Source organism: Eucalyptus grandis, chromosome 8 (genome assembly GCF_016545825.1).
Source record: "Eucalyptus grandis isolate ANBG69807.140 chromosome 8, ASM1654582v1, whole genome shotgun sequence".
NCBI classification, from domain to species: domain Eukaryota; kingdom Viridiplantae; phylum Streptophyta; class Magnoliopsida; order Myrtales; family Myrtaceae; genus Eucalyptus; species Eucalyptus grandis.
This window is the reverse complement of record NC_052619.1, coordinates 29,027,630-29,048,415: the sequence shown is the minus strand read 5'-3', so window position 1 is coordinate 29,048,415 and position 20,786 is coordinate 29,027,630. Positions and strand designations below refer to the sequence as shown.

Here is a 20,786-nt window from a genome sequence, read left to right as displayed (position 1 = left end):
TACTAGTAAACATGACAAAGCATTCTTCCACAATTAAATTAAATAACATATAGAAAGAAGCAATAAAGACAATTATTTTTTAGTATTAATACATTCCTATAAAATGCAACCAGCCCCAGATCAAACGTTCCATTTTTATTTATTGCAGCCTAAACTTTATAAGCTACGCAACAATGAACAACTTAATAAATTAATCAACACAATATCTACCAACGGAACGAATCCCCACTGGAAACGAGGAGTTTCCTTAATGTGAGAGGCTTGGTCGCCAGTTTCAGGCCACAGCACAAATGGTTATAGGAGCAGAAGGCTTCAGACGAGAGAAACCGAGGGCCACTTCACCGCGTTAGGCCCTGAGGTACCCTTTCTCCTCCAGGAAGCAGATGACTTCCTCAGCCATCTCACAGGGGGAAGCACATTTGGATCCTTCCTGCTGCAACACTATCTGCAACATACACAGTTTCTTTCAGTTTCTTGTGTTGTGACTTAGCGTCAAAGAAGACACAGAAAATGTTTTCTTTCTCTTTTTAAGCTATTGCCAAGATCGAACCCAAACATCAGAACCGACGCTCCAACCCCACCCTCTGTTGACCACAAGGCCAACCACCTAGGTTCCACAGAGGATTTAGTCCTGAAAGAATATAGGAATAGCTTAAAGTTGAAGGAGATCTATTCACTGCCCCAACTAGCTATACATTGAAGCTTGTATTCCAAACTTGTTCCCTGAGTCTGACTGCCCCACGGATACACCTAATGGCAATAACTGCATGGGCCCGAACACAAAGAAAGGGACATTTGCAGCCTCATTTAACTTCCCCTATTTTAGCTTCCAAGTATACCTCTCTAGCTCATCCTACCATCTAATGCAATTTGAAATTTAAACAAGACTTACCTCACAATCAAGTGGAGGCTCGTATGGATCATCAATTCCTGTAAAACCTGCAAAATTATAGACCAGAAACCACTAATTACAATCCACTAGCAGGCACAGAAAATGACACCGGTGATTGATAACTAATTTAAGCTTTGTGCACTATTCAGAAAACAACGTAACTGAGCATAAGATAAAACATCGATGATCAACTTCAGTGTCATCCCAACGATGCCAGATAATCATCACGAGAACTCAAGATACTACGGAATTCAGTCCTGGCGATCTGCTTCTGCTCAGGTTTGAGCACTTCTCCCTCAGAGTGCTCTTGTTTACTTTTTTTCTTTTAATAATATTTCACCAACACCTTCACCTTCTTTTTCATCAAGCTTATATCAGTTGTCATCAATCAAAAAGCATTTGAAGGGAAAGTATGTTTTAATACAGAAACCAAGATAGTTTATCCACTTTTTCTTTTACCACCTTCAATAATGCAGGAAATAAACACGATAGATATCTGTCTTCATTGCATTCAACAACTCCAGTAAGGATGACTTTGATTCAAATAAATCAGAGAAAAAACATTTGAAGACAAAAGAGCTAAATCATGAAGTATCAAAGTAGCTTTCCTGTGTCCAAAGAAGAATTAAAAGATGCCATGTCATCTCAAATATTTCTAGTATTATTACCAGAATATAGAAAGAATGTGAAAGAAGGACATCTAGCACTCAGAAGAAACTCTGCAATCACACTCCTGCACAGATACCTTTAATTTTTCCAGCTCGTGCCAGCTTGTACAAACCCTTGGGATCCCTTGCCTCACAAACTTGGAGTGGCACATCCATGAAGACCTGCCACATGCGAGGTTCACTGGTCATTTTTTTCTTCACATAAAAAGAACCAATTATCTGGCTCTGGCATAAGCTTTCCTTGTTCTCCCAAGTTATAATATGTCAGGCATAGACTACAACCGTCATTAAACCACCTACCTCGATGAAATCACCTCCTGGCAACATGGCACGGCATGCTGACCTATCTTTTCTATATGGGGATATCAAACTAGCAATGCAAATCAACCCTGAATCTGCAAAGAGCTTGGCTACTTCGCCTGAAAATCACATATTTATGAAGTTCAATGGACTAAAAAAGACGAACTTGGTCACTACAAGGAAAAACTCAGATCCCTACATTAGACACTTAATTAAATGCTCACCAATCCTTCGAATGTTTTCCGCACGATCTTCTGCCCTAAAACTCAGATCACTGTTCAAACCATGACGAACATTGTCACCATCAAGGATATAGGTCAGCTTTCCTCTTGAATGCAAGCCCCGACTTAAAGCACAAGCTAGTGTGCTCTTCCCTGTTAAATTCATATGTATATAAACACGTGAGAGAGAGAGAAATGAAGATGGCAACAAAGTTGAAGTTAATAGCAAACTATTTAGGACTTTCAAGTGGTTTACAGAAATCACATGAAGGAAAGGACCATTCATGTGGAATAAATGAAATGACCAATCATAGAATACAACAGTCAGAAAAAAGGGGAAAACATCGAAAAATTGCATCATGACCCAGATGCTTAATGCTGAAAAATTTACAGATATTGCCCCTACTTCCAAGAATGAGAAGCCTCTCTAGAGAAGTACATCATTAAAAATAGATCAAGCATCCAAACCCAAACATCCTGGCAAGCAATTCAAATAGACAATTAACAATGCCCACGGGAAACTTTAAAAGCACTATCCTTACCATTTCTTCATCCTTCTAGATATTGATGATTTGACTAATAATTTGTAAAATCAATTGAGAGTCAATTAACAGCCTATTTTAGCCCATTGAAAATTTGCAAACATAACAGTCATGACCTTGGAGCTGGCTTAATCACCTATCCTCAAAAAACACTAGCTTTGGTCCACACAAACTAACATAAAGTTCACCCAAAAGAAGGTGCAAGAGATCTGTCCTATCCCACTAAGTAGGCATGAGGAAAAATACATGTTTATGCATGTTGGATAGTGATTGATATCAGCTAGCTGGTTAGAAGCATTAACTGAAACTAAAACAGAAAAAGATCAAAATGGAAGTTTTGTACTACAACAGACCACAATGAAACAAAGGATCTTTATAAAAAGATTCAACACTAAACATCTACCTCTATCATACTAAATGTCATCCATTAAATCACTCTCTCCATCAAAGACAAACAAAAACTATGAAAACCTATCTGCTAACTAAGAAGCCAATCCATTTGTTCAGTCGATCCCACCCTCTGCTTTTGGCACATTTTATGTATCAGTACCTTATGATACTAAAGCAAATTTTAGAATAGAAAGTATGGATTGATAGCCTCAACAAAACCTGCAATTACCAAGCTGGAACAATCAAAATCATCACAGGACCTGCAGATCCAGCTTGGTTTGTGCAAACTAATATTTGGGTCTGAAAATAGGTATGTCGAGGATATTCACAGCACAAGAATGAAAAAATTAGCATGAATTCTACATTATCAAAGCTCAAATACTAGCTCATAAAAATGGGTGAAGAAAAGGTTGCTCCACCACAAAAGATGCAAGTTTCCAAAAAGACAAACCTGAACCACTGAGCCCCGTGATCCATATGACACAGCCTTTTTGCTGAAGCAACTCCTGCCTCTCAAGTTTATCAACCGAACAACCATGCCACTTGATGTTTGTTGAGTTTCCAACAGTAGATATCTGGTGGAGATTTTCACCTAGTTAGATAGTCAAAATGAGAATCTCACAGCTTATGCAGTCAAAAAGAGAAGTGGAGGGGCCAGATTTTCAATAAGTACAAAGTTTACTCAAATTTCCAATCGTACAAAGTTTACTAAAATTTCCAATCAATTCAGATCGACAAGTTGATGGGATTTCGAGCTACGAATGCCTCTATGCCCGGTAAAAGCGAATTCAAAAAACCAAAAACATAATCATTACATCGGTCAACCACAACTGCAGAGAAATCTCAGAAGAATGTAATTAGTCTCAAGATTCCTCAACACAAGGGTCCATTTAGGATGATTGACAGACATTCTACGATAATTGGAATAAAAGCAGCTATAAACAAGGTTCCTAGACTGTAAAGCGCAACGACAGGACACGCAAAATCTAAATCAACAGCAAAGGCATCTTTTTTTTCCTTGAAATAAAGCCGCAGCTGCTGTGGAAGACCTTTAAGCTCGGTTTAGTCAGCAATTTCAACCAAACTTTCCACAGGAAGAAACATCCATCTACCTCTCACACCCCTCACATTTCAACAATAAATCACCTGCCTATCAGCGAAAACGACATTCCATGACAAGATTCCATACACCCAAAATCTCAAACGGCTTCACCGGTTTCGCGCCGACAACGTGCTAATTCACAAAACAAAACATGATCCTACTTCTCGCGAGGAGCGTCAAGCTTCGGTTTTTCACGGAGGCATCGCCATTTCCCACTTGGGGAGAGAAGAAAAGAAATCAATTTCCGACGTCAAATTCCTCCACCACCACAAAATCGAAATCCCCCCACCCCAACCAAATACCTTCGGAGCCGTCGGCCTTGCTATTGACGTAAGCGGTCCTGCCCTGCTCCATCGCTCCGACCGGCGCCAAACGAGCCGACCTCCCGCCGAGACGGAGGACACGCGATCGCAGCTGCGGCCCGCGCGCGGCGCCCAGCCCCGAGCAGCAGCCGACGAACCCTAGCTCCCCGTCCTTCGCCCGCCTCGACCGGAGCGCCCCGGAGGTCCCGTACACGCACGCGCCGGGCCCTCGAATCGCAGGCATCTCTGAGCCGCGCCGGAACCCGAAATCCGAGCCGAACCCAACAAAACGCAGCCGATCAGAAGACAGCCCGAACCGCAATCCAGCAGAGCCCAAGAACAAAAAATAGAAGAGAGAGAGAGAGAGAGAGATGGGGCGAATTTGAAGTGGGGAAGAGAGAGAAAGAGAGGGGGAATACGGACGGTCAGGGCAGGTCGGTGGGCCGGGCGCCACGGGAGGCGTTACTGGCAAACGCAGACACACCCGCCCGCAGCAGCCGCAGTCTATATAGACGCGGCCGCGCCATGGCCACGAGTAGCACGCGTCGCGAGCGAGATTCAGTAAATTGCTAGAGAGAGAAAGAGAGAGAGAGAGGAGAGAGAGACTGACCATGCTGGAAGGAACTGGAGAGAGGAGGCGGTGGACAACCGGGGAGGAGGAGGGGAGAGAGAGAGAGAGAGGGGAGTGGCGACGATGATGATGATGATGATGATGATGGTGTGATGGGGATGGGGGTGGGGGCAGCGTGGTGGATCCCATCCGCCCGGTTGTTGGTACGGACGCTGCTGCTGGGGGACGGCACGAGCCTCATGGATATCTTGAATCGGTAAAAATGGTGGGAAAGTGGAGTTTTTGCTTTGCTTTGCTTTGCTTTTTAGCTCCAGCTTTTGTCCCTTCCAAAACACCCCCCTTATAAAAAAAAAAAAAAAAAAGAAGAAGTAGGGAAGTAATCTAGGGGGAAATGGCATTTATAGGAAAAATCCCTGGATTTAATTAACGTAGGATGAGGATGCCACGGGGTGCCATCGAAATTTTATTGAAAGAATTTCCAATTAGGACTCTAAAGGGATCTTTCTTTCCTTCCCAGAAAAGGGAATTGAAATGAATCTCATTTCAAATCAAAGAAGTTAGGTGAGAGCATGCATCTCACGGTATTTTTTTATCCGGAACTTTTTTTTTGTTTTCTTCCTCTGGCAAGTTTTGAAAGAGAAGTCGAAGACATTTCCAAATTGTTTATTGACACGGGTAAGGTCGGGGAAAACTTGGGAAATTGTTTCGATATTGAAGGTGGCTGATGGCAATTGACGACGGCGGCAGCTTGGGCGCCGGGGGGGGTGTGGGATTTGAGGCATTCACAATTGACATGCCAATGAAGGAACAAGAGAACAAGATTGGGAGAGAGACACACACGTCATTGTTCTTACTTTCTTACATTTTCTTAAAAAATTATTCAAAAAATCTTAAATATACTATATTTTTATCAATTTAATCATTAATCTTTAATCGTGCCAATTGTGTCATAGATATTTTCAAATTTTACCAATAAAATCAATCCAGTTAATTTTGACCGGAAATCACTAAGGTGAATATTAGGTGTCCTATAAGACACGGAGAGAGTTAATGTGTATAATTTTTAGTAATATTTTTTACGAAGTATCTATTCTTTTACTTTTTCTTTTCTTTTTTTCTTTTTCCCTCCTTCGGCGATTTGTCTTGGCTTTCCTTTTAAAAGGTTTAATTTTTACGTGGCTTTACTCTCTCTCTCTCTCTCATTCATGTGTGGTTTCGCGGTTTTTCTTGGTGATCTAACGGGGTGCCGCCAAACGATGCAAAATCATTTCAAATTTTTTATAGTTAATAACACATCTGGTGAGTTCTATAAATATATATATAACATACAGTGAAATGTCGGCATGTCAACACAACAAGAAGCATAGCGAAATGGTATCTTAATTGGTCCATATAGATTGTCTAATGATTACATGCACTTATATAGTTTTGCTTTCTCGATCTTTCAAAAGATTACATGCGCACAATCACTAGTTAAGTAAAAAGGAATTTACAATTTGGGAATGAATCCATATCTTTTCCTGGACGTGTATGCCTAAATTTATGAGTTGAGCTTCATAGACTACACATATCTTGCTAAATCAACCTGGATTTGATAAATGGAGGCAGAGTCGTGGTTCACATGCACCGAGATCCCATGATAATAACATGGTTGTCGTGTTCGCCAAACTTATAGGTCGAGATGGATTTCGACCTGCAATTGAGCTCAAGGAATGCCCCCTTCAATTGAATGGCATTGAAGCTGCTCATCTCGTGACATTAATGCAAGAACATAACAATACATGCACTTCGTCAGCCAAACAATTCGATCGTGCAGCAATTATTGTTAAAATGTCCAACTCGAAAATTTAAACTAACAAGTGAAGAAAATTGCATGAATAGAGCATTTAGGACCCATTATCAAACGATATGGAACAATTTTTTAAGTGAAATTTTGATTGATGAGGAGCGAACGCATATTTGTGAACTCTGATATCATGTTAAAATTTTTAATTAAAATGCTTAATCTAATAGATGGAAAGAGATCACGTGAATATAAAGAACATCTAGAACTAGTTGTCAAATAATGTGAGACAATTATTCAACGAGCATAACAAATGATATAATGTGTGCTCCAACAATTTACGTACATACTATTGATAAAAGGGGATTTTTCAAAATTGTTGTCATACTTACTAAAGTACCCTCGACATTTCTATCATTATTGTAACAAAAGGAATGTGAAGTAATAACTCATCGTGTGCTTGTGTGGATGGTTTCTTCGGTTGTAGGTAATTTATTCTTATGGTGGGAAGTTACTCCCCCTAACATTAATTTCATAAAAACACCCAAAGTTTTAATGCATAGATGTCGTCAAAAGCCAAACTTTTAATGCATGTCAGACATATATGCCTAGCATTAATTTCCAAACGAACTCTCATAAAGATTGCACATTTTCTAAACACACTTGAGGGTGCCACCTAACACTTATCTACCTACCTATCTTCTTGTAAGTCACAATAAAGTAAGGCCGTTTCTTTTGGTATTGTCAATGGAAACAATAAATTCAATAGAAAGAATATATCGAATCATTTAGCCCGACAAATCTCCGAGTTGTCCGCAAAAGGTCACGTCACGTCTATGTGTATCAGATAGGGATTCACCTGCAGGATGGCCAAGGTGGCTTCTAAGGTCGCCATGAGTAAGAAAAGTTGTGATTTTTCAATATAGCATTCATCAATTATCCCAACATAATGCTCGTCTACTTAGCCAAGCCCTGTCAGGGCTAGCATTTACCATTTCTTCAAAGTAAATTATCATTTAGCCCATGGTTGCAAACCTATTATTTATAACTACATTTGGGATTGAGAGAATATTTACTCATATACTTGCCACGTGACACTTAACTTTACCTTAGTGATATCCACATGGCAAACCATATGGCATAATTGTGCCACATGGCCCATATTTATTCAACTTTATAGTCTTTAAACGCCTATTACCTATTAGATTTGAACTTATATTTAAGCATGGATAGAAAGAAGTATATTATTTTAAGATAAAACAACAAATATAAAATGATTTGAAATAAAATTCTACAATCTTTTCCAAACATTTATCTTTTTCTACTTATCTCATTTTTTTTTTTAATTTGAAAAAAGAAGAAAATATGATAAAGTATTCTTATAGATCCTATGGATTAGAAAATTTCTAAGACTTGGAAGCATATGATAAGATTTAATGGTGTCTACAGACGAAAAAGTTGACCCTATTGAACGCCAAAGAGAAAGGCCTTATATTGTGGGATACCATACTTGTCTCAGAGTGCTGTTAGTCTTTAACACAACTCTTCATGGTATCATCATTTGTCCATTAAAAATTTAATTAATATAGTTTAAAAAATAGCTTATTTAATTACTTGAATACGTTTTACTCAATATTCGCTAAATGTAAACATTAATAAGAGAGAAAAATATTGCTAGTTGAGTAAAATACCAGACAGTTTTGTTTCCTTCTTTTGAAGTACTTATCTAACATATAGCTTATATCATCTGAAATAATTTTTTCAGCAATAAATGGAATTAAAAATTATTTTTGTCAAAATCCACTTAATTTGAAATTGAGATATTATAAAAAAAAAAAAATCAGATATAAGTTGAAGGGCTTTAATTTACTAGTCCACTATTCAACAATTAGTCAATTATATAACTTGAATTGACATTTAACCAAGTGAAATTTTAAATCGATTAGATTTTTTTAATGTGATAATATGGATGTAAAATCTTAAATCAGCTAGTTTAAATAATCAAAGACTCCTCTCTCCTCTTCTGTATTTTATTTGGTCATCTCTGGCAGATGAAAAAAATACAAAAAGATGGCGGAATTCCTGATGTGGGATTAGAATCCTCTTCAAGTTGATTTGATACTGTAATAAGAGATTGTACTCCATTTGTAGAATTTGATACAATTTAGTATACATGTTCTGATTTAAGTTTAGATTTGCAATTTTATTTGCATACAAACCAATAAAGAAATTTTTATGAACATAGCGTGGACCATCTTACTAGCAGAATAATTATGATATTTCAATAGCTACGCTTTTAGCAAGCAGCTTTTTCTATTGCACTTTGTATTCAAACCTATCAAAGCATTGACTCCATTAATCTCTCCAGTGAAAATAGACCTGCAAATCTACCATTATACAAAGCCTCCAATTACAATCTCATAGGGTTGGTTCTTTTCTCTTTCTATTAGCAAACCCCCTCATCTAGGGGTGAGCATCAGTCTAAGGTTGACCTTGGAGCGACCCTGGACTGGCTCAACTTGATTTGTTCCAGTCCAGTTCCTAAGAGATTAGATCGATCCTTGGTTCTAGGACCCTTGGACACTGCACTATGCGGGTTGATCATCAATCCTGAGAATTTAAGGTTAGTCCAACCCAAATCCACCTTATATATATACACATATACAAATATACATATTATATGTAACATAATATATTATATGCTGTCATCTACTCCAAATCGTAATGCCTCTTTCTCTATATTTTTCATAGTTTAGTTTGTCATATAAATTAGAAAGTAGAAAAAAACCGTAGCCCTAATTTGACCCCCCCCAAAAAAAAAAAAAAAAAACTCTCTTCACTCGCCTACCTTTGGCCTCACTCGCCTACCTTTGACCTCACTCTCTTTCTCGCCTTGCTCACTGCTCACCTTGTAGCTTGCCTCTCTTCACTCGCCTCACTCACCTTGTCGCTCGCCTCAATTCCCTAGCCTTGCATGTTCGTATTTATGATTTGTTACTTTTAGCAAGTATGAAATTTCTATTGTTATCTTATCTTAAATTTATATTTGATATGAATCGGTGTTTATAGTTTGGTTGTTCAATATCGCATTGTTAATTGATATGTAATTAGAAATAGTATATTTATCCCTTTAAGGAAGACAAAAAATGACCCTAGAATCAGACCTCGGTCCTAGCTTAAAAGGGTCGATCCTTGGTCCTAAAAATTGGGGACCAACATTGTGTGAGTTGGTCCTTGGGTTAGGTGCTTCGGTTCAACTCGGACCATGCTCACCTTTACCCTCAAAGTATTGACTAGATTAATCTCTTCAATGAAATTAGACCTGCAAACCTACCATAATACAGAGCCTCCAACTCTAACCTGATAGGGTTTGCTCTTTTCTCTCTCTCGGAGCAAACCCCCTTGTCTCAAAAAAAAACTCTTCCGTCTTTTGAAGCTCTCTTGTTGGCTCTAAGCTTCAATTTCTGAAGTTGATAGCCTACTTAGTCTCTTATTTTCTTTTTCTTTACTTTGATTATCTTTTCTTTTCTTTCCTAATCTGTTTTGGGAGTTTATGTATGTGAATGAATTTTTGCAGCTAATCTTAGGTGAACATTGATGCCAGTTCGGTCATTCATCTAGCCAACATCCACCGAATAGAATGTTCGTGACACGACTTCACAACCTCTCTAAAATTAGGCCGCTCTCCTCTTCCAATTTAGATCTAGATCTGGGGATTTTACCCTCCCAATTTAGATTTAGGTCTAAATCAAGTTTTGATTTGTTTCAATATATTGATGCTGATGTCTTCGCACAACGATGATGATGAGGACGTTGAATCTAGATGTGCGCCCATTAAAGTGGAGGATCTCGGTGTGTGCTCATCACTAAATCTACTTATTGGCAGCTAAATATTTATGTTGACAGATTTGTTTTTAAGGGACCCGAGTGTACTTCTAGTTCCAAACTGTGTGTTTGCTGTTTGCATTCTAGCATCTGGTTTATTTTATAATTATTTGGGATTTGTTAGGCTTAAAAGACTTCTATGTACCTCTCGAATATTATTCTAAGAAATTAATGGAATCTTTATTTCCGCCAAAAAGAAAAAACCTACCATAACGCAACGTGAGTGATCTTTGAATTTTTTTTTTTCAATATTCAACGTGGTTCATAAACCTTATTTTTATTTAATTAAAATCCAAACTTCGAAAAAGTCACTTAATATAGTCATTTCGTTTCAACCTACTAAGTTAGCATTTATTGGGCCAAAAGATTGATGTGGGCTGCCACGTCATTTTTTCAAGTTAGCAAATCATTTTGGATAAGTGCAGTAAAAGTCTTAAAAGTTGTCAAATTAGTAAATCGAGTCATACCATTAACTCAATCCCACTTAATTAATGAAAAACACTTATGTGACCTTTTTTATTTTTTATTTTCTCTATCTTATGTGGCGATGACATGGCTTGCCGCCTGGTTTCTCATCCCCCTTTCTCCCTTTTTTCAAATTGAGCTTATTTTTAATTTAATTTAAATAAAATTAATATCAAAGATCATATTCGAACCAAAATGAAGGTTTTAGCCTTGTGTTTCATATTTTATTCACGTAGAAGAGAGATAATATTTAAAAAAATCCATGTAAGCTTTTCCGTAATCAAGTTAGATAGAATTAATGAAAGAACTCGGTTGCACTAATTTGATAGATTTTAGGATTCGATTACACTAATTTGATAAGTTTTAGAATTCGATTGCACTTTTTGTATGTTTTATGACTAAATTGTATTTCCTTAATAAGTTTTAGAACTTACAATGCATTTATTCTAATTATTTTTCTCCTTTTTTTGGGACCAAAATAATGAGAGAGAGAGAGAGGATGCAAAAGCACATATAAGCCAAGTGAACACGCATGTCCAATTTAATACGTCGAGTCAATAGAGAGAGGATGTAAAAGCACATATAAGCCAAGTGAACACGCATGTCCAATTTAATACGTCGAGTCAATAGAAATTATGGTCACATCAGCAAATGCTTTTAGAATTTTAAATGGACAGATTAGAAAATGTAGCAAACTAAAGTAGCGGGGGGTATGGTCCACGATTCCTTATATGGTCAAACTTTTTTAGTAGGGTAAATCGTGCTCTCCTTTTCAGCCTTTTCTTTCAATTTCTTCTCCACTTCTTTCCCTGACGTCCCTCATTTTAGTGAAAAATGATGTGAGCAGGGTGCGTGGAACAGGCCCCTTTTTGGGACCATTTGTTGATAAGAAAGGTCGGACCTATCACTGTGAGACTACCTGCAATTACAGTTGGAAAGAGTGCAAACGTTGTCAACCAGATCAGAAGTTCATCCAAAGAAAAAGCAAGTGGGGAGGGTTTATGAGAACGACTAATGGGAGGGTGATGCTTCCGTATGCTGATAAGATGGTGTCTTTTTGTATGTCCACAATAATAAAACAAATATAGTTTCAGACTTGTGCAATTCACAAGCACCTTCCTAAACTACTAGCTATTGAGTGAATTTTCGAAAATTCTGGGATCTAATTGCAAAAAATAAGGTTTAAGGATGGTATTTAACATCGAGAAAACGTTCAAGGATCACTCATTCATTGTCCGCGATATATATCTAGTTGATCCCAAGGAAGCTTCCTAGGGAGTTGCCTCCGCCGGCACTGGACTCCATGCTCTTGTCCTTGAGTCCTATTGGTGTTTAGCCTTAACCAACGTGACATTAATAATTAGTTAAAGCCCTTAAACTGCCTTCATTAAAATTCCTATCAATGAACACGAGAACTTTAATATTAGAATAACCTTAAAGGTAGCTTTATCTGATAAACATATTTGTGCTTAGGGATCAATATAATTAGAAGGTTTGATAACTAATCTTATAAAAGTACAAAGTGCTTTCACCAACAATGTCGAACAGGCTCATAATGGAGAACTGGATTCCAAATCTATCTCATTGGCATAGTGTTCAAAAGTTTCAAGATATTTGTAACTCTAACGAGGGATATCTCGGAAAATTAAATTTATAAAATAACAAAGGCAAGTTGCAAACATGGCTTCATTACTAAAACAAATTAATAACAAAATACGGGGAACCGTGTAAAAAAAAGTCATAAACGTATTCCATTTGTGCCAATTTAGTTTTAAATCTTTTATTGGTGTTAATTTAGTCATAAATATTTTAACATAATATCAATTCAATTGTTCTAACTAATTTTAGCTAAATATTGCTAATGTAGACACCGGCCAACTTTGGCTAGATATTGCTGACGTAGACACCGGCCAACTTGTGCGATACCTTTAGTGCTAATATGAACAATTTTTAATTGTATTTTTTCAATTCTTTTAAAAAAATTTCTTTCTTTTTTTCTTTCATTTTTTTTTTGGCCTTTCTTTTTCCTTGGCGTTGGCCGGCCATCGACCATGGTAGGGCAAGCTGGCCTCACCTAGGCAAGGGTCCCCATCACTCACCACAAACGAGGCCTGAACAAGTGAGGGCAATGGCTCACCTCCCTAGATCTAGTGAGGCCAACCCTCGTGCAAGCCAAGATAGCCTCACCATATTTTTGGCTAGGGGAGCCGTTGGTCGGCCAAGCCTTGCCTATGGTGGGCAACAGTGACCCTCGCCCAAGCAAGGCCAACTCTTCTTGCCATGGCCAGTCATCGACCAAAGGAAGAGAAAGGCCCAAAAAAAGAAAAAGTCAAAAAAATAACTAAAGATTAGAAAAAAATATTAAAATACTATTAGAAATTATCCATATTAGTGTCAGCAATGCCACATAGACTGCCCAACGTCCACGTCAGCAAATTCAAGGCAAAATTAACCAAAAAAAAGTTTAAGACTAAATTGGCACCAGCGCAATAAATTTGTAACTTCTTTTGACACTCTTTCCGTGAGTTACGAAGAGTATCTTTCCACTACATTTTTAAAGGTCTTGCCATCGGTGCTCTGAAAATGACAAAATATCTATGTACGAATCTTTAACCTGTATCTCTAGAACAATCGCCAATAAGATTTTATGGTAGAAAAGGGCCATGGTCACCATTAAATGAAATTACTCATGACGCTTGAATTTAATGCTCTTGGCGAGCTGACTCTCCCACTCAATGTAGTGGTTGGCGCCATTATTTAATGTAAGCCGCTTTCTCCATTAACCCCTCTCTAAACCCACTTTGTACACCACACCCCCCCCCCAGTTCCTTCTCTCCCCTCTAGCACACTGAAGTTTCTCTCTGTAGCTAGTACTTGTTAATGGACGCTCACTTGGACCATTGCAATAAGGTCAATGCTCCAAAGGAAGCAATCTACCTATAGTTAGCCCAATAGATCCCTAATCTTATATCTAGACTTACTTTGAATGGTGTGATGCTGAAAGATGATTGAAAGTTAGGTTGATTATAGCTATGCCAACGTGCACTGCCGCTCTCTTTCCATGCAATAGTTAAGTATACTTTGTATGATCGAGGATTGATTGATGATGTGACCTTGTGGAGCTCCAACGTGTTTCATGATGGATCCTCTTTCTGGAATATGATATTGCTGCTCCGCACCATGTGTTTAGTGGGATTCACTTGTAAAGACAACCTAACCCTGCTAGTCTTATCAATACATCCAAATCACTGGTGGATCAACTTATTTTGTTGTGGAGTGCACGAGAACGACAGCTTTAATTTTATAAGCTGCTTGAAGATACTGCTTTTGGGATCATCCCTTCTCGGATATGGTTTGAACAGCATGCCCAACCTCACATTGTTATTGCACCGTATTTAAATCTAATATGATATTATCGTGTTATAAGAGTGCACGAGAATTTCCGCTGAATCTAAAAAAACAAGGTTAAATAATTGACCTGTTGGCGCTTCCCAATCTTCTTGAGTTGAACTCCGCAGGCGCACGATCAATCGATCTCGAACACCATCCGGGAGGAAAAAACTCATATCAAAATACCCTCTAGCAGAAATCCACCGTTGAAATTATTGAAATTTAACGAGTAAGGGCATATGTGGGAGAAACGATCGAACAGAAGTTTACTAGCTTGACAAAATTGTCTTAGGCTTTGGGGACCTTACCCCGCCTTACAATTTGACGAACTTCCTAGTCTGGATTATCTGTACAAGTAGGGCATATGCCCGGTTATTGTTCATCCATCTCAGAAAATCACCCACTTTCGAAGCTATGATGATTCATCCAAACAGGTTCAAGCAAAGCCCGAGCGGCACTCAATCGGTTCTGCCTATACCCGGGAATTTGTTCTCCATGCTTTTTCTCAATCGGAAGATAGATTTGATCAAGAGAAGCCAACATCATATCAAGTTGATCCCAATGTTGATTTTCGTGCCCAACTAGCTTTGCAGTCACAAAGTGCAAGAGTCCCAACACGAGGCCGTCATTATCCCTCTCGAGCCCAAACAATGAACCAGCCAAGAAGATCATTCCAACTGCATCGAGTAGATGAACATTTGCTCTCAGCAGAACGAGTACTGTTTGCAATAGCTTCTTAAATGCTGGGTACTTCTCGGATCGAGAGATGCTCTCATCCTCCACTTCAGAACAATCTTCAGAGAGCTCATCCACCTCCATCCTTGCTATAACTGACGGCCATGATGGAAAATGGGTTGAAATATCCGACATGGTTAAAGAAACATCTCCATGGATCTTGTTCAGCATATATGTGGATCCCAGGGCCACAACCAAATCAGGCAGCCATGGTTTGGCTGCTGCAATAAGACGCATGACGCAACCATACCCTAATGATAACTCAACACTAATTATCAGATCGAGCAAATGATTGGCTAGATCAAAGATTTCCAACTGAACCCTTGAAGCTTCGCTGGTGTCTGTAAGGACTAAATTGAGCAATTTTACCATGTAAGTGAAGGAGCTCTTCAGACATATGGTCATTTCTTTCATGTCATCCTCTGTCAATTGCAATGACTGGCTAGATAGTTGTGCTAAATCTGAGATGATCTGTCGAATGGCTGCTGATGCGCAATGTAAGCATCTCCCATAATTGCCAGAATAAAATCTCAAGGTTATGGCATCACTTATGAACTTGAAAATTGCGGTTAGCATCTTCACCTTTCTGGATATCTTTTTTCCTGTTGATTCTGGAATGATGTCACAAGAATAAAACGTTAGCTGCCAACCAGAGCACATGCAAAACATCTGTTGTAACCATACTATGACACTTGCTACTCAGATGAACCCATAGAGGTTACTTCGAAGTGATTGTGCAGATACTTTTTCTAATTTTGACACTTCAAAACAGTGCACTTCATCAACAAAGCAATACCATCAGCCTAAAGAAAGAAAAATCAGCTAACCAACGCCCAGTTGCCCAGTAAGGTGTTCAAAAGGCGATATATGCTGTTCATCTATATCCTAATCTTCTTTTGATCATGAACTAAATCATGCCAACAAGAGTAACCCTTTTGAGATTTCCTTGACTCAGAATGTATTGGCAATTTAGATGAACAAAGTCACAAAACCTACTTAACCGACAGTTGTCCTTCTGCAGATGAAAGCAGCATGAATGATGAAGAGCATCTCATTATAACAAGGATTACGCTCTCGCTAATAAAAGCAGGATAAGCAGATGCTACCATTTCCATCCACACTTGGAGAATTTTAATTCAAGTAACAATACCATCTCATGGATTAGATGGAATTGTGAATGTATTCACGGTGGCAAACTATAAGCTAATTACTGTTGCTTCATGCACATTACAAGTTCAACTTTATAAGAATATGAATAAATGGGAAATTCACATAATAGCAGATAGTTAGAATAAAGGATATCTCTCCCTTTTTCTCGTATGCCCTTCCACACACACTCACCACTATCACTTGGTTGAGAGGCATCTGTTGCTGGTTCCTTTTCCTTTTGTCCAGAGGCAGGATTAACATGGCCACCAGCTCTAAGCAGCTTCTCCGCACAATTTAGCAACTGATCCATAACCTAGTAATGCAGGATAATTAGCCAAGCACCTACACAGGTTCCCCAGTCATCTACCACTCATAGAAAAGGCTCACTCAACAAAAGTATGTAAGGCTAAAACCTCAAACCAGGGCCCTGAGCTTAAAGTTGAAAAGAAGCCAATCCTTTTCATTTCTTTTCTAGGATGGCACTGATGAAGCGCAAATGGAAGAAGCATATCCCTGCTGTTAACATAATATTTTACTCCATCATAGAGACTGGTTGGCAAGAGTACAACAAAGGGTTCAAACCACTCAAACAGTTAATTTCAACATATATAATGAAGACACATCTAAACCAATACAAGTATCAAAAGAATACAGATTGGAAGATGTTAATGAATGTACAAATCAAGTTCAGTGCCAGATTTGTCACTCTTCCATCCTAACTTGGTTTACATAAACACTCATAAGAAATTCATAATGGGTACTCTGCTGTTGTACAGACATCTGAAAAATATGTCTCTATCAACTGCCGGCATATTTCGTTAACAGAAACCTGGACATTACATCAGTCCCATGTTTCCAGTGAAAGCTTACAAAAAGTCCAATTTCATATGTGCATTTGATATTCAGTTTGCACTGTTCCACCCGATGGTGATATTTTTACATGTTATAAGCTGAGCATGGAAAAATTGGGATCTGGCACACCTTAAAATCGGTCATCAGTCAGTATCACAATGTAGGCATAATGCCTGGTAACAGGTTTACATTTTATTTTCCCAAATGATCCTAACAAGAACAGAATGAGAAGGTCGGTATATGAAAAAAGTGAGAGAAAGGAAGAAATCTATCATGCAGATGGACCAGAAACCATAATGAACAAATAGTACGTAATCATCATCACCAATTTGTCCAAAGTGAACTTCCTACTAGTAATAGTCATTACAAGTCACTTATAAAAGGAAAGATTTTTACCTCTATCACTGCTCTTGAAGGGTTTGATGTGCTATACGTACTGTTGTGAGAGTTCTGTGAACTACTCAGGCTAGGATCTGCTGCGGCCATGTGCATCACCAAGGTTGTATATGCCAAGAGAGGGTATATGCTCATGTATTCAACATTCACACACTCCACAATGCTGGCTGTTGTGATAACCTTTAGAGTATTAAGAATCAGTTCACAAGATGAAGAAGCCAACATAGCCTTCCGAGAGTCCTCACATCCAAGCAAGTCTCTTATTTGCCAGGCTACTCCTACAGCAACCAAATAGCCATCCTCAAAGCTGGATGGCATCTGCTGGCCGACTCTTCTCTTTTTAGCTAAGTTTCTCACCGATGACTGATTTTTTTTCCTTTTTGAAGAGGAATTACTCTGCTTCTCTGACATATCAATGCCAAACTTCTTATGGCAATGGAAAGCAGCATTTTGCAGCAGTTTTGAGAAAGTGTCAAACATATCATCACATTGATCATAAGAGAGCAACAACTTATGGGCACTTCTTACTTCAGATTGCCTTTCTTCATTTTCACATATACCAATACAGTCCATGACTAGGCGCCCACATTCTTCAATGAGCCCTGACACATCATCTGGGGAGATGGCAGAGACGATATTGAGAACAGAAGATTGAGCATGCGCAGTTGGTGCCGCAGCAAATAAGCACTTCAGCTTGTCATTTGCAAATATTTCCTTCAGGGCATCCTTGTAGGATGGCTCACCAACAAGTTGCTTACAAATGTATGCAGCAGCATCAAGTAAACCCTCAATCTGATCTTCATTCAGCTTATCAGTTGACAAAACAAAACTAATAAATACTTTGAAAAGTTGCATAAGAGACTTCAACGGTGCACCTTCCGAGGCAGCATACTCACAAAACCTCGCTCCAGCCTTGGGTGACCTCTTGATAAGTGTGACACATCGATTACACGCCTCTTCAAAAGTTACTTTGGAGGGAAAATATGATGGCAAAAGCAATCTCGTGATCTTTTGTGCAACTTGTGCCTGATCAGTTGCAAGCATGGACAGTAGTGCTTCTAGTGTTACCACCTATGGAACATAAGTGTGAATAAGAAACAAAACCAGCCAAATAATAAAAGACTGCATTATCTTAACATATAATAGATTGGAGACAGCACTTCAACCTTATTAAACTGAAAAGACCGAATATCTCTAGTGAGGAGAAGAAGTTCAATTAGGGCAACCCGCACGGAAAGAGTACCATCTGTAATCAGATGCGCAAGTCTCGGTAGTAGCACTTTAAGAACCTCATGTGACTGTGCATTACCAAGCAAATATGCAACTCCATTTATAGTGGAAAGCCTAACTTCACTGCAGTTGTCGTATGCCATGTCATCGAAAATCCTTGTAATAATCTTGGTGATGGTAGATGAAGGAATAACTTCCCAGAACAGATTAAGGATGCGGCAACAACCTTCCACAGCAACAACTCTTACATCAGGACAATCATCATTGAGCAGTCTTTCCAACAGATAGAACTGTCTGTCAAGCAAGCTGTCCTTAACCTCTTTAGTGGCATCCGGATCTTCTAGAGGGAACACATCCAGCAGTAAGTGCAGTGCATTCTGTCTAACATCTGAGTTTGCGACCTGTCAAGGCAAGTGTAAACATTCAGACATTGCATCGGTGAAATGACATAGGAAAATTCTCTTGTTCTGACTCCCCCAGTTTGTTTAGTATTAATTGGCATCACGAAACTACAGAGACTACTGACGAAAAAAGGGCCACTGATCCACCTTTCACTGAACATTGGACATAAACAGCAGAATCTGCTCCAACATAACCCAACTATATGCTGGTTCGACACATGCCACTAATTCTTCCTAGTTGCCAGCATCGAAGTCCAGCTTGCCCAATGCTAACCAAGATAATTATAGATGCAATCAATATCAAATGATATCATAAAAAGGGACAACCTCTTTATCTGTATGTAGATAGCATCATCAGATCATTCATTCCTATCGATCAAACCCACAAAATTTGTCATTTTCTTTTGCAACAAATTCATCCATAATTTGACCATACCTGTAGTGAGCGGAAAAGTACTGGCTCGGTCAGACGGAAGAGGACCTTCTCAACACCATCAACAGTCCGCTGATTGATAAACCCACCCAAGACTCTTCTGATTGATGTTGCAAGTGCTGCAGAGCCCGAGTGTATCGCCCCTTCAATTAAACCCTGCAAAAACCCATTTTCAATCTCATCTTTTGAATCTCCTTCCGCAACATTCCACGCCCTGAACAGTATATCCCCATATGCCTCCAACATCGACTTCCTCCCGAACGGAATCTGCGATTTGATCATCGCCAAAGCTTCCTTCACGAGCTGCCTGCTCAGCCCAAACATGAACGCCACGAATCGCTTCCCTTCCTCGGTCTTCAAATACAGCGGTGAGATCACACACCGAATCAACAACATCTTCAAGTCCTCGATGCTGTCATCCTCGAAATCAAACAAGCCGAACGCTTCCCGCATCGCGTAAACCCTCCCCACGTCGACCTTCTTCTTCAAAGTCAAGGACCTCGACACCAGGAACGGCAGGAACTGCGAAATCAAATTCTCTCTCGCGGGCAGATCGCCCTTCCACCACTCCTCGCACAAGCCCACGATCTCCGCCGACAAGACCGAGTCCGACTCGAAGAGCACCAAATTGTCGTGCAGCGCCCGCACCGCCGGCAGCAGATCGCCCACCGCCGAGCTCTCCCCGCGGGCCGCCGAGACGCACAGCCGGGCCACGTGCGCCAAGACCCGGAGCCTCTCCAGGGCCTTCTGCCTCCGGCGGTCGAGGCCCGCCGGGGAGGCCCGCCGCCGCGGGGCTCGGAGAGGCGGCGGGAGGAGCGGCGGGGGCGCTTGGAAGGAGGAGGGCGAGGTCGCCGGGGTCGGCATCGGGGGAGCCGCGGAGGAGGTCCCTGAGGGCGGCGACGGACTGGGAGACGGCGCGGTGGAGGGAGGCGGGGAACGACGGGGAGGAGGCGAGAGGAGGGGCTGAGAGTGGAGGACGGATTTGAGGGCGGCCTTGGAGGATTTCAGGCTGAGGCCGGCGACGGCGGAGATGAACTCCTCCGGCGAGGATTTGAGGAGGAGCGCAGCCGCTTCTCCAT

The 20,786-nt window shown here is 39.8% G+C and overlaps 2 protein-coding genes across 5 annotated transcripts; both read right to left on the bottom strand.

The window, feature by feature from the left end:
- LOC104457404 (adenylyl-sulfate kinase, chloroplastic) lies at window positions 1-5,080 on the bottom strand. Of its 4 annotated transcripts, none has more exons than XM_010072355.3 (8): window positions 5,028-5,080; window positions 4,418-4,663; window positions 3,465-3,605; window positions 2,085-2,234; window positions 1,861-1,979; window positions 1,638-1,722; window positions 893-939; window positions 1-445 (listed from the first exon to the last, which is right to left on the bottom strand). In XM_010072355.3, exons 2-8 carry the CDS (start codon window positions 4,659-4,661, stop codon window positions 347-349), a joined length of 885 nt encoding a protein of 294 aa, XP_010070657.2. In that variant the 5' UTR covers window positions 4,662-4,663; window positions 5,028-5,080; the 3' UTR covers window positions 1-346. The 4 variants fall into 4 exon arrangements, with proteins under 4 accessions (XP_010070657.2, XP_010023310.2, XP_039156937.1 ...); XM_010025008.3 differs by lacking the exon at window positions 5,028-5,080 and adding an exon at window positions 4,841-5,012; XM_039301003.1 differs by lacking the exon at window positions 4,418-4,663 and having other exon boundaries at window positions 3,465-3,588.
- A 9,491-nt stretch (window positions 5,081-14,571) lies between these two features.
- On the bottom strand, window positions 14,572-20,786 carry LOC104457403. Its single transcript, XM_039299825.1, is given in 8 exon segments — window positions 14,572-15,857; window positions 16,588-16,708; window positions 17,644-18,714; window positions 18,810-19,274; window positions 19,711-20,501; window positions 20,536-20,673; window positions 20,676-20,765; window positions 20,768-20,786. Coding segments are annotated over 8 exon segments (3,645 nt in total). The 3' UTR covers window positions 14,572-14,907.